At 35.3% G+C, this 12843-nt stretch overlaps 2 protein-coding genes across 2 annotated transcripts in view; one reads left to right on the top strand and one right to left on the bottom strand.

Moving 5' to 3' along the window:
• Positions 5871 to 8683, top strand: LOC107643460. Its single transcript, XM_016347115.2, has 4 exons — positions 5871 to 6056; positions 6205 to 6358; positions 6969 to 7277; positions 8270 to 8683. Exons 1-4 carry the CDS (start codon positions 5959 to 5961, stop codon positions 8384 to 8386), a joined length of 678 nt encoding a protein of 225 aa, XP_016202601.1. The 5' UTR covers positions 5871 to 5958; the 3' UTR covers positions 8387 to 8683.
• LOC107643459 (serine/threonine-protein phosphatase PP2A-2 catalytic subunit) overlaps positions 9507 to 12843 on the bottom strand; it is a 4276-nt gene continuing 939 nt past the window's right edge. The window contains exons 2-6 of the mRNA XM_021123485.1: positions 11654 to 11773; positions 11023 to 11131; positions 10870 to 10947; positions 10222 to 10413; positions 9507 to 10120 (exon numbers count right to left, since the gene is read on the bottom strand). Of these exons, the coding sequence (XP_020979144.1) occupies positions 9947 to 10120; positions 10222 to 10413; positions 10870 to 10947; positions 11023 to 11131; positions 11654 to 11773 (673 nt within the window). The 3' untranslated portion in view covers positions 9507 to 9946. The remainder of the gene's footprint in view (positions 10121 to 10221; positions 10414 to 10869; positions 10948 to 11022; positions 11132 to 11653; positions 11774 to 12843) is intronic.

Here is a 12843-nt window from a genome sequence, read left to right on the forward strand (position 1 = left end):
CCATTGTGGCAAGTCGGGGCATATCAAGAGGTATTGTAGGTTCTTGAAAAGAGAACAATCAAGGGGAAGAAACAAAGACAAAGGTAAAGATAGTGATAAAGAAACTACTGCTATTGTTTATGAAGATGTTCATATCACATATGATGAAAATTTTGTGAATCTTGTCTGTGATGATTCTACTTGAATTATGGACTTTGGTGCCTCATGTCATGTCACTCCGAAGCGTGAAATTTTCACTTCTTATACTGCTGGAAATTTCGGCAAGATCAAATTGGGAGATAAAGGAGTGTGTGATATCATTGGTATGGGTGATTTGTGGCTTGAAACTAACATGGGATGCAAGTTGCAGTTGAAGAATGTTAGACATGCACCAGATATGCGGTTCAATCTCATTTCAGTGAAGGCATTGGATTAAGAGGGGGTATTATACTTCCTTTGGTAGTGGAAAATGCAAGATTACTAAAGGGACTCTCATTGTTGTTAGAGAAGACAATAGTCTCACTACTCTCTACCGGTTGCAAGCAAAGTTTTGCAAAGAAGAGGTGAATGTAGCTGATGATTCCTCTTCTGATTTGTGGCATATACGTCTTGGTCACTTGAGCGAAAAAGGACTAAGCGTCTTAGCCAAGAAGCACTTACTTCCAGTGAAAGGTACAACTTTAAATACTTGCACTCATTGTTTTGTTGGAAAGCATGCTAGAGTATCATTTCATAGTTCTGGACCTCATAGGAGATCACATGTTCTAGATTTAGTTCACACTGCTATTTGCACTATGGATACTAAGACACTAGGTGGTGCATCATATTTTGTTACTTTTATTGATGATTATTCTCGAAAAGTGTGGGCTTTTGTTTTGAAATCTAAAGACCAGGTGCTCGGTATCTTCAAACACTTTCATGCAAGTGTTTAAAGAGAAACAGGAATAAAACTGAAATGTGTTCGAGCAGATAATGGTGGTGAATACAGGGGTCCATTTGAAGAGTATTGTAAAGGACATGGGATCAAGCTTGAGAAGACGGTTCCTAAGACTCCTCAACATAATGGAGTTGCAGAGAGAATGAATCGCACTATCAATGATAGAGTCAGATGTATGCTCTCTCATGCAAAGTTGCCTAAATCTTTTTGGGGTAAAGTGATGAGGATTGCAGTAGATATGATCAACCTTTCTCCTTCAGTTTCACTAAATGGTGATATTCCAGAGAAAGTTTAGAGAGGAAAAGATGTCTCCTATAGTCACTTGCGAGTGTTCGGCTGCAAGATGTTTGTTCACATTCCAAGAGATGAAAGGTCCAAACTTGATGAAAAGTCAAAGCAGTGTATCTTCATGGGTTATGGTCACGAAGACTTTGGTTACAGATTATGGAATCCGGTGAGCAAGAAAATAATTAGAAGCCGAGATGTGATTTTTCTTGAAGATCAAACTATTAAAGATCTTGAGAAGACAGATAAGCCAACAATAACTGTTAGACGTTTTGCTGATGATGAACCTGGTCCTTCCACTAGACCTCCTATTGATGGGGGAGATGTACAGGTTGATAATGATGTTGATGATTTGCATGATGAACCTACACCTCAATCTTACCAGATTTTGAAGTTCCACCTGAACTACCAGTTGAGCCTGAATTAAGAAGATCTACTAGAGAGTGCCATCCTTCTAAAAAATACTCTCCTTATGAGTATGTGATGAACATTGAGACTGGGGAGCCAGAGAGCTACCAGGAAGCTATGTCTGATGAGCATAAGGAAGATTGGTTGAAGGCCACGCAAGAAGAAATAAAATTCTTGTATGAGAATCATATGTTTGAATTGGTAATGCTACCGAAGGGTAAGAGAGAATTTAAGAATAAATGGGTGTTCAAATTGAAAGCAGATGAAAATGTCTCATGACTAAGGTACAAAGATCGATTGGTTGTGAAAGGCTTTGAGCAAAAGAAAGGTATTGATTTTGAGGAAATTTTCTCTCCAGTTGTGAAGATGTCCTTTATTCGAGTTGTGCTTGGATTGGCAACTAGCTTGAATTTAGAGGTTAAGCAACTTGATGTGAAGACTGCATTCTTTCATGGTGACATAGATAAATAAATTTATATGGAGCAATCAGAGGGTTTTGAGATTAAAGGAAATGAGCACCTTGTATGCAAGTTGAACAAAAGCTTATATGGGTTGAAGTAAGCACCAAGGCAGTGGTACACAAAGTTTGATTCCTTCATGGAAGGTCATGGGTATAGTAATATTTCTTCTGATCATTGTGTGTATCTTAAGAAATTCTTTGATTGTAATTTTATAATTCTCTTGCTTTATGTTGATGACATGTTGATTTTTGGTCATGATACTAAGAAGATTGAAAGTCTTAAGAAAGACTCGAAAAATCCTTTGCTATGAAGGATTTGGGTCCTGCAAAGAAAATCCTTAGCATGAGTATCACTCGTGATACTCCACTTGCTAGTCATTTCAAGCTTCGCGGCAATCTCCTACAAATGAGAAAGAGAAAGCATAAATGAAGAAGATTCCATATGCATCTGCAGTTGGCAGTTTGATGTATGCTATGGTTTGCACCAGACCAGATATTGCTCATGCCGTTGGAGTTGTTAGTCGATTTCTCTCTAATCATGGCAAGGAACACTGACAAATAATGAAGTGAATTCTCAAATACCTTGATGGTACTTCCAGAGTTTGTTTATGCTTTGGGAGTAGCCAACCTGGTTGGATGGTTATACAGATGCGAATATGGCTGCGGATCTTGATTCAAGAAAGTCTACTTCTGGTTATATGATGACTTTTGTAGAGGGACTGTGTCGTGGCAATCTCAACTTTAGAAATGTGTTGCTTTGTCTACTACAGAGGCAGAATACATTGTTGTTGTTGAAGCTTCTAAAGAACTCTTGTGGATGAAGAAATTTTTACAAGAATTAGGCATCAATCAAGAGAAATTTGTGTTATTTTGTGACAGTTAGAGTGTTATCCATCTCAGCAAGAATCCGACGTTTCATTCCAGATCGAAGCACATAGAAGTGAGGTATCATTGGATATGTCAAGCGCTTAAGATGAAGTCATATGCACTTGAGAAGATCCATACTTATGATATAATGGTTTAGATATGATGACTAAGAGTTTACCTACAGTAAAGTTTGATTCCTACAAAGAGAAGGTGGACTTCGTGGAGCAGCCTATCCCCACTTGAGTTGGTGAGGGAAAAATTTGTTGGTGGGTCCCCAACTAAGTGGGGCTACAAGTTAAAAACAAAAACAAAAATAAAATAAAATAAAATAAAAAGTGGCATATAACCACGGGAAGGGAGAGAGAGAAAATGAAATCTCTCTTTTTTTGAAACAAAGCAAACAGAGAGAGGAGAGAGTTTTCATCGACGAAAGAGGAGAAGAAAAATAGGGGAAAAGAGCATGCCATTTTTTATTTGATTAAATCAGTAAACTTGCTCTATTTTTTATGAAATTTTAGTATGTTATTTTTTGTGTAGAGATGAACATTAGGTTATAACTTGCTAGTTGTATTGTCTTCTCTTTTGTCTGATTTGAGATACCTACTTTGAGGAGGGTTTATGTTGATTCCATCAGTTTTGATGATGTATTTTGTTGATTGTTGAGATGCCCTAGTGCCACTAAGAAGACTGATTGTGTACCCATTATTTGATAGTGGAAGATTTTACTGGATTAGGTCCGTGGGTTTTTTGTCCCTCTTTAGGGGGTTTTCCACGATAAAATTCTGGTGTCTGATTATTTAATTTCTGTCATTATATTTGTTGTTTAGAGTATTTTTGGTATTACCTATTTAATCACACAGATTGTGAAAAAATTATTTTTAGTGCTTTTACTGTTAAATAGATTCTTATTGAACCTCAATTTTCCCAACAGATGGAACACAGATTCCTATGCCATTGATGGGGATAGTATTATCAGTTTGATGTGCTGAAAAGGGTTCATAGTTTTTGGTTCACTAGTTCTAGCTGTTGTAGTTGAGGGAGTAGGATCTAAAATGATAGATTCTGTAGTGCGAGTGTTGCCTGGAGCAGTAGGGATACTTTTTGAATATGAAATATTGGTGAATCTACAATATCAACATTAGAAGTTGTACATATATTTTGAGAATTGCTAGAGAACATATCTAAATATGAAAATATTGACCCATTAAATATAACATGTCTAGCTAAATACACCTTACCAAACAACATGTAATAGCAATTCCAAACAACATGATCATTGCGGCTACATAATTGCCATTGGATTCTTGAATTATTATCATTGTTGTTGAAACCATATATATCTGCCTCCTTTCTGATTGTTTCGTCCTCCACGTCGATGCCGGAAATGATTATTTTTAAAATTCTCAAAGGATGGTGTTGATTGTGCTAGATGTGCTACTGACATTCCTGATGCAGGTCTCTTAAATCATTCCAACATGTCTTCAAAGGAAATTAAAAATGTTTCTGCCTCAACTACTTTGATTGATCCTAATATTGACATGATAGAGTCAATGTAGACTGAATATTCTTCAGTAAGACCATTAATGATGGATTGAAGATGATCTGCTGGTGGTACTTCATAGCCAATCGTAAATAGATAATCAACGATTTTGTAAATATTAGTTAGATATTTAAATGATGTCTCAGTTTTCTTGCAAGATCTGAGTTAGAATTTGAGACATTGTTCTCTTGCAGTCGAAACTGTTTGAAAATACTCATCAATCTTGAACCAAACCTCATGCAGACTATGAAGGTGTACAACTTTATTTTTAAGAGGTGTAGCCATGGAAGCTACTAACCAAGTAGTGAGAGTGAGGTCTTGAAGTTTCTATGTTTTGAAGGTTTCTAATTGAGTGGTGATTTTCTTGGCTTCATCATGTATGAATTATTGAGGAATCTTGGTTGCATCAGAAAAAGAAATGTATCATCATTAGTTATCAGTAATAGTACAACTCTCTCTTTTATACTAATACAGACCTTCTATGCAATACTAAATCAAAACTAAAGGATAAATACTAGTTAAGATCAGTTCATAACTAACCGAAACCACTTGCACCTAACTAACAACTAATAGCCTAATCTAGGGATATGGAGGCTAGTGTTGAGGAAGCAGACAATGGCCTCCTAAATTAAAAATTTTAATGTATAAGGTTATTAATTTTTATATTAGTCCCTTTTAATTTTAATTTTTTCTTTTTCTAAAATTATATTTTTATATTGACTCCTTCTTAAAAATTGTTCTAATTTCATTTTTGGCCTAACCAAATATATCTTTAATAGCATAAATAATTATGTTATTATAGTTAACAATACATGTAAATATTATTATTAAATTTTATATGAAAAATTGACAAAAAAATAACTTATTTTCTATTTATTATTATNCTATTTCTAAACTCCTTTCGAGTCATTTCTTATGTAAGAATAAAAATCATATATGATGAATTGATGATACACCACATTTGTGTTTTGGTTTTTTTCAATTATAGAAATGATATCCTCCATAACACAGATAATATAAATATAGTTTAAACTATCTTCTCCGACTCCACTCATATATATTTTACGATTTATTAGCTGTAGTAGTGCTGTACATTAATTAACCATTAAAATTAATTATTAGTATAAAATATATATTAAAAATAAATTAAATAACTATAGTTGTAAAAATCGGATCGGATCGGTCGGTTCGATCGAAAAACCGATACGAACTGATCGTCAGCATGCGGGTTGGAAAATTTAGAAAAATACATTGCAGTGTGTAGGAGTCAAACTTGGGTCTCCTGAAATACAAACCAAATTGACAAGCACTGCACTAACCCGTTTTTTTAGTATTTCTAATGCTTTTTTTACATAGAAATACTTAACTCAATATTTTTTAAATTAATTATTTCATAAAAAAAAAAGCAACAGACAATGCGTTGCAAACAAAACAGAGGAGAGGGGAGGGAAGTAGAAGAAGAAAGACAGGGCACTGAAAGCAATGAATTCTGCAAATTCACCATTGGTTCTTCCATTCCTCTTCTTCCTCGTCACCTCTTTCTTCCATGATCCTCCCTTTCGCGCCTCAGCGCAGAAAACGTAAGCTCTTATATTTTTTCCATGGTTTTTTGCTCGAAGTGCGCACACACCCTAATATACCCGATATTGTTGATTTATACAATTGCTTTGATATATGATCTAATTTTTGCTAAAGCTGGAAAGTTTGTTTTGTATTTGAATTGGCTAGGGATTGGATCAACAAAGAGAATCAAAATGGGAATGAGTTTGGGGAGCGAAGAGGTAGAGTTCTTATGAGCTTCAAAGAAAAGCCCTCAGGAAGTAACGTTACCTTTGAATGCACTCCTTCTGGTCCCTGCGTTCCATGCCTCTACTCCGAAAAGGTTCCGTTTTTTCCATCTTGATCTTATATAAGATAATGATTTTCTTTTCCTTTTCAATTTTGTAATATAGTTGTTGTTGTTCTTAAATAGAATGTCATTTTTTTAAAAAATTTTATCAAATTGAGGGGTTAGGGTTTCTGTTTGTCTTCTGGATTTAAAATATTTTCTGTGTTATTACAATAACAGTTATTTCATTTTGCAACTAGATATATAATGAAGCTGTCTAATTGATAAAGGCTATGTGAAAATTATGAATAAATATAGATCTGGCTTCAGTTTCTGTTTTGTTACTACCTGGTTTTATGTTGATTTAAGACTATTTGAGGAGATTGTGTGTATCGTTTTGTACACGTTTGTTCATGAAAACTTGGGCCAAAGCAAAAGTAGGGTCAGTGGTGAATGTTTATTCAAGTTCATAATCTTCAGTGTTCCTCATCCTAAGAAGTTTTATGAAGCTTTCAAAAGAAATAAGATTCTTAGGATTTCCAACATGTTGTAACCCCGTGGTTAAGTTTGATTGTAGCTTTCTTCATGGATAGCCTTTTTCCTTCTTGTTACCTATGGGCCTCTTTGATTTTGTTTTATATGGAAGCTCTTTTGGGGATTGCAGGGTGATGAGAAATATCGTTGCGGTGAAACTGGCTACCGTATTCCATTCAAATGCTTAGAAATCAAAGACACAACTAAGGGAAAAGAGAAAATAAATCCCCGTGAAGGTCGGTCTTTGTTTGAATTCTCCAACAATATCGAAATGTCAGACGAACTGTCACATGCTTCTGGAGAGTTTACTACTACGCAATCACATAGACATTTGCTAGATGATTCGTCGGCTTCAGATAATAAATCACAGGCTTACATCACTTATAGAAGCTGTATACCCCCAGCTAGTGGAGAGAAGTTGTCAGTTCTAAATTTTGAGGTAATGTTCAGTTCTAGCTCTCCATTAACGTTGAATTTGATTAATAGCTTCTGAACTTGGTTGATTGGAAAAATTGAATCGTTTAGTTAGTGGAACTAGTATATCAGATAATCACATCCAGTAAAGGAAACTAAGATGTTACATGGCTAACCTGTGCTGTTTTGTCTGCTGCTAAGTGTTTGTACCTGCAAATTCATGTGTTCGAAATGAATAACAAATTATCAAACAATAATCATTATCCTTGAGCTGCTGGAAAAGCTGTCAGTCATGAATGTCTTTTTTATGTGACGGATTCAAGTGGTAAATGTTTGAATTTTCCAATCAAGGGGCTATTCTTTAGATCATAAGATGCATCTTTCAGGTTCTACTGCCAAATAATTCCGTCTGAAGTTTTCCTACGTGTTTATCAGCCCTAAGCACTCAAGTAAACATCGTGTTCATTGCTTGAAATTACAATTATAACCGCAGTCAAGGATTTTATGCAGCATATTTGCAAAATGTCCCATTTGATTAAAAAACTATTATGACTCGTTGACATATAGCAATAGTTATTTATCAGAATTCAGAACTTTTGGGGATTATCAATGTGCTGTCACTGCTGTGATTCATCTCATTTTCTTAGCCATCAATAGTCTCTTGGCTTTAGAATTACCCCTTAGTGATTCATCAATGAAATCAGATCTGAGCTGCAAATTTAAGTCATTTTACCACGATAAGGTTTTTTTCTTTTTTTCCTATATGCCACCTTATTTAGATTTTCTTATCGGGACAAATTCAACCATGTCTTTTGAATGCATAATGCCAAACAAAATGCAAGCAAACGGCCTCCGAATTTGAAAAAAGATGGTTGTTCAGCCACATTTACTGCAATGTAGATATTGAACAGTAGTAATTTGTTTGTCACTTATATTTATTGCTTTGCATTTTTACTTGTTGAACAACATATGATGAACATTAGCGGATCATGCTTTTTTTTTGTGTAAAATTGACAGGCGATCATGCTTTTTTTATTGGCCATTAGTGGATCATTCATATACCTGAGAAAGAAGAAGGCGGTTTCTGTTTCTGGCTATACAGCTGTAAGGTCTCAAACAAACTCGCGCTTTTGAAATAGACAACTTCTGTATCATGATTCATGAGATTTCTTCCCCACTGAATCTTGTTATTTTTTGCTCATTTTTCTAGTCAAAATGTATGATATTATTATTGATATAGGCTAAATGTTTGGATTTAGCAGCAACCAAATATATTCATTGTATTTTGTAGCTATTCAATGTGGTACAGTTTTAGGTTCTGTTTCTTTTTTTTTATTAAATGGGCATCTTTGCCTGTTGCCACTATAGTCGAAGACTCAAATGTCATTGAAAGTTCCTAAATATTCTATTATTGCTAAATATTTTGATTCATTCCAACTTGATTACTAAGAAAAGAATTATAAAGCCTGGTTGTGAAGTCAAAATAGAAGCTATAGTAGATATAGTTATAATATTGTATTATGAATGAGATATGTTTACTTTATTCGCACTAGGTACTAAGATAAGAAATATGACGATGTCAATGGGAAAATATGTTGATGCCTTGATGGCGCATCAAAATAACAAACTCCGCATTTCTGTATTAAAAGTTTTCACATCCGTTATTGCCTTTCATAACACTCAGTCTCTTCGACATTGTAAAATGTAAAGACTCTTTCTCATGATTCTGCTTTCAGCATGATCATGTTCTAAAATGGGTATATATATTTTTAAATCGAATCCTACAAATATTAGGCAACCTCCACCCATTGGGAACTCTTGTTTTAGTTTTACAAGAGAGGCTAAATTCCTGTCCCCAGGTGAGGGGTCTCTAACCACCTAAAGTGGTACCAACCGAACTAATTGACATCCATTAGGAACTCTTATGACCGTTGATTTTAGAAACATAATTATGACTATATTACAAGAGTCCCGAAAAAACCCAAGACGAAAAGGTTCCATGATAACTCAGCTCAAGCTTATAAGTGATCATTTCAGCTGCTGTCATTATAGGGTGATTCCGTTATTGCAATAAAATTGGGCAGAAAATGAAAATATGGGAGAACATTTATCCTATTTCACATTTTCTTTTAATTACCTTTTAATCTTCTTGACTTTGAACCTATTTTCCGAAGTTTCTCAACATATTTCAAATAAATTCAAAGCAAACTAGTACACTCAGCATTCTAACTTCTAAATGAAGAAAGCAAGTTCCGTCTCGATGCAACGTCCCTCTCAAACCCCTAGGCAGTAAGCAGAGGACTCGTGATATCATTCGATTATGTAAAGATAAACACCTGCACTTTCATTTGTCACCATCAACTATCTCAAATAAACATGATGGGATATTGGACAGTCAACCCTCAAAAATCTCCCTTCCCTAACTTAAGATTTAATTGCCAAAAAAAAAAAATGACAGAACAAGATATACCAAGTTATTGCCGCTAAAAAATATACAATACCAATTGGAAGCTTGTGTCAGTTCTATAGGTTTCTTTGTCCAAATAAGATGGAGGTAGCAGCAGCAGCAAGAAAGCTCCAGTAGAAAGAATTATATTGTCGATAACCTCCACTTAACAGTGAAACTCCCTTTTTCCTTAAAAGACACATCTACAGTAACAGCAGAGCAGTAACTACAAACAGAGAGATATAAAGTCACAAAAAATAGTCTGGGGTCTTCCGCGTAGTGTCGGGCTCAATTTGCCTGGGAGCTGGATCAAACTGCAGAAAATTCTGATCCATGTTCTCTCCAATTTCCAGTATGGCTGCCATATTCCCACATCGGTAACAGTAATTTGGAGCGCTAAAAACGGTCACTACATTCTTTTCCTTAAAGAGTCATCAAAACAACAGTCAATACAAAGAATGCGACAGGTTATGTTTAAACATAAACACACTAATCACACGGAATCAAATACAATGTCAATCACCTGGCACCAATTGTACCCTTCCATGACAAGCTGGTGAGCCCTAGATATCAGGGAGAGACCATTGGTATGATTGAACTGAGCAGCAATATCCTGGCCAAATGTGTATCCAGCACCACGTGGAGATATTCCCCAACCACAGCGATCATCTGGATCAGACCACAAGAGGTCACACATTGGTCCTTCATGCGGAACCTATAATGCATGAAGACATCTGTCAGTCAACTGATGAAGCAATCTAAGAGCCTAACCACACAATGCTGAAGTAAATACTTAATGTGTGACCAAAATGAAGTGAAACATTTCCATCACAATACAAGCTTATTATAAACCACAACTAACAGTTACAAAATCACATAGGAAGAATTTTAAGTATACCAGGTACACCAGTGTTCCAATAATTTTAACCATTGATCTCAATTATAAAAAATATATACAATATATATTAATTAAAATCAACGGTTAAGATTATTAGACCGGTGTTAGGGTACATTTGAAAACTTTCCAATCACATAATCTATAATTTATACCAAATTGCTTTTCACAAAAGAATAGCTCTGAAGCTCAGAAACAAGCTTCATCGAAAATGTTGTCATACCAAATAAATCATGAGAGCTTGCAATTGCAATAGCCATTTAATAACACACAAACCTCCTGTATGCGGTCCAAGGCACGGATATTATCCAGCGTATCCAAAGAAGGTGACAGGCCTCCATGCAAGCAGAAAATCTGAAACATGCATGGAAGTTAAGTTAAACTGGCATAAAGAAATAGGAAACACTGTGCAAGATATTTAACTCAAACCTGACTCTCAATGAGGGCAGTTAGTGGTAAATAATCAAACAGGTCGGTAAAGTACTTCCAGACATTGGCATTCCCATATTTTCTCAAGCATTCATCATAGAAGCCATACCTGAAAGCAGGTGAGGTGAAACGTTATGAAAAACCATTAATAAATTGCTGTCAGCATGTGTAACCATGAATTTGGTATTTGCCGCATTCATAAGCACCCTATGCATGCACCAACGTTCTTTTTGGTAAGGTATGCATCATGGAGTTCACAACTCTTTTTACAAAGTAATAAAAAAAATATAGCTCTAGCATCTAAACTCAGAAACATGAAAACCATTAGCAACAAAGTACATATATCTGCACATCAAATTCATTTATTTTGATACTAAATAATACATCAGAATAATGATGAGAAACACAAAGATAAGAGAATATCATAGCGTCGTTACAAAAACCAAGTTGCTGATCCTAACCAAGACAATTAACATTTCCTTCACCTATGGCCAAGTTGTAAAAACAATGAATGCATGACGGCAGCAACAATTAACCTATTCTCAAACTTTTTGCAAGGTAATGTTAAAAACATGATCCATCACACAAGTTGCAGTGAGTTAAACATAAAAAGAGAGTAAAATGTTCTTACACTTGAGTAATTTGACGGCTTTCATGATTTCCCCTAAGAATTGTAATTCTATCTCTATAACGGACTTTTAAGATCACCAAAAGTGTAACCGTCTCCACTGAATAGTACCCACGATCTGCAAATAGCCAGCGCCATGAGGACTGGTAGCAATTCCAACATATGCAGAGACTATAATTTAAACATCATTAAAAGCAATGACAGGAAAGAAGGGGGGAAAGATGATAATGGCCAATGCAGGGTACCTTATTATAGCTAAAGCCTAAAACTTTTAACAGCCTAAAATATTAAAGTTATTAAGCACCATATCCTTCCCTAAAGACATTTCTATGACGCCGGATTTTGACCCCTCTTTACTAAAATGAACAAGTGCTTGGGATGTTCTGCTTCTTTTAAAGCTGCCAGCAATTTGTCAAATCTCAAAGGCCTGGTTCACTGCTCATGAACATTTACCCCATTAAATCTTTCCATGCAACTTATGATTTCATTTATCCATCACCATCAACAATTCGAACAACAACCTTTTTCCTTCAGTTCACCAGTCTTTTAAAATTCGAACTTAAAAATATTTAGAATAATCACAACTAGCAAGAATGATTGATATGCTTTTCCCCCCTACTTAGTCTTGCTATTTATATCTCCACAGTTTATCACCATTGTTACCCTACTCCACATATTTCATAAGATAATCTAACGGCTAGATTTTCAATTCCAAGCTTGCCCCATGCACAATCCTATCATGGATGCATCGCAACCACTCTAGCAAAAGAGAAGAGTGGAGTTACGAAGGATGCAAGTTTCACCAAGCATATATCGTTCCAAGTTCCACCAAGCATGTGTTAAGGCATAACTAAAAGGAACTAAAAAGATTGAGGTTTATATAGATTTCTACAGCAGTATCAATGCTATAAACACAATACGGTGCTTACAGATGGAACTAATCAAGTTTGTTTCATGCAAAGAACGCATCAAACACATTAACAAACTACCACAATATGCCAAAACAAGTATGAAATGATGGAAAAAGACTTGAAACTAGTTCAATTGCTAACTTAGAAGGAAAAGGAGAAGTAAAGCTCCCCTCGTTTTTCTTGCTGAAAAACAATCTGTCACAAACATACACGGTTGCAAAACATGAAAACAACATAACAGTTTTGAACAATCAGACGCCTCCAGTTAACAACGGATGTAAC

The sequence above is a fragment of the Arachis ipaensis genome, chromosome B05 (genome assembly GCF_000816755.2).
Source record: "Arachis ipaensis cultivar K30076 chromosome B05, Araip1.1, whole genome shotgun sequence".
In the NCBI taxonomy this organism is placed as follows: domain Eukaryota; kingdom Viridiplantae; phylum Streptophyta; class Magnoliopsida; order Fabales; family Fabaceae; genus Arachis; species Arachis ipaensis.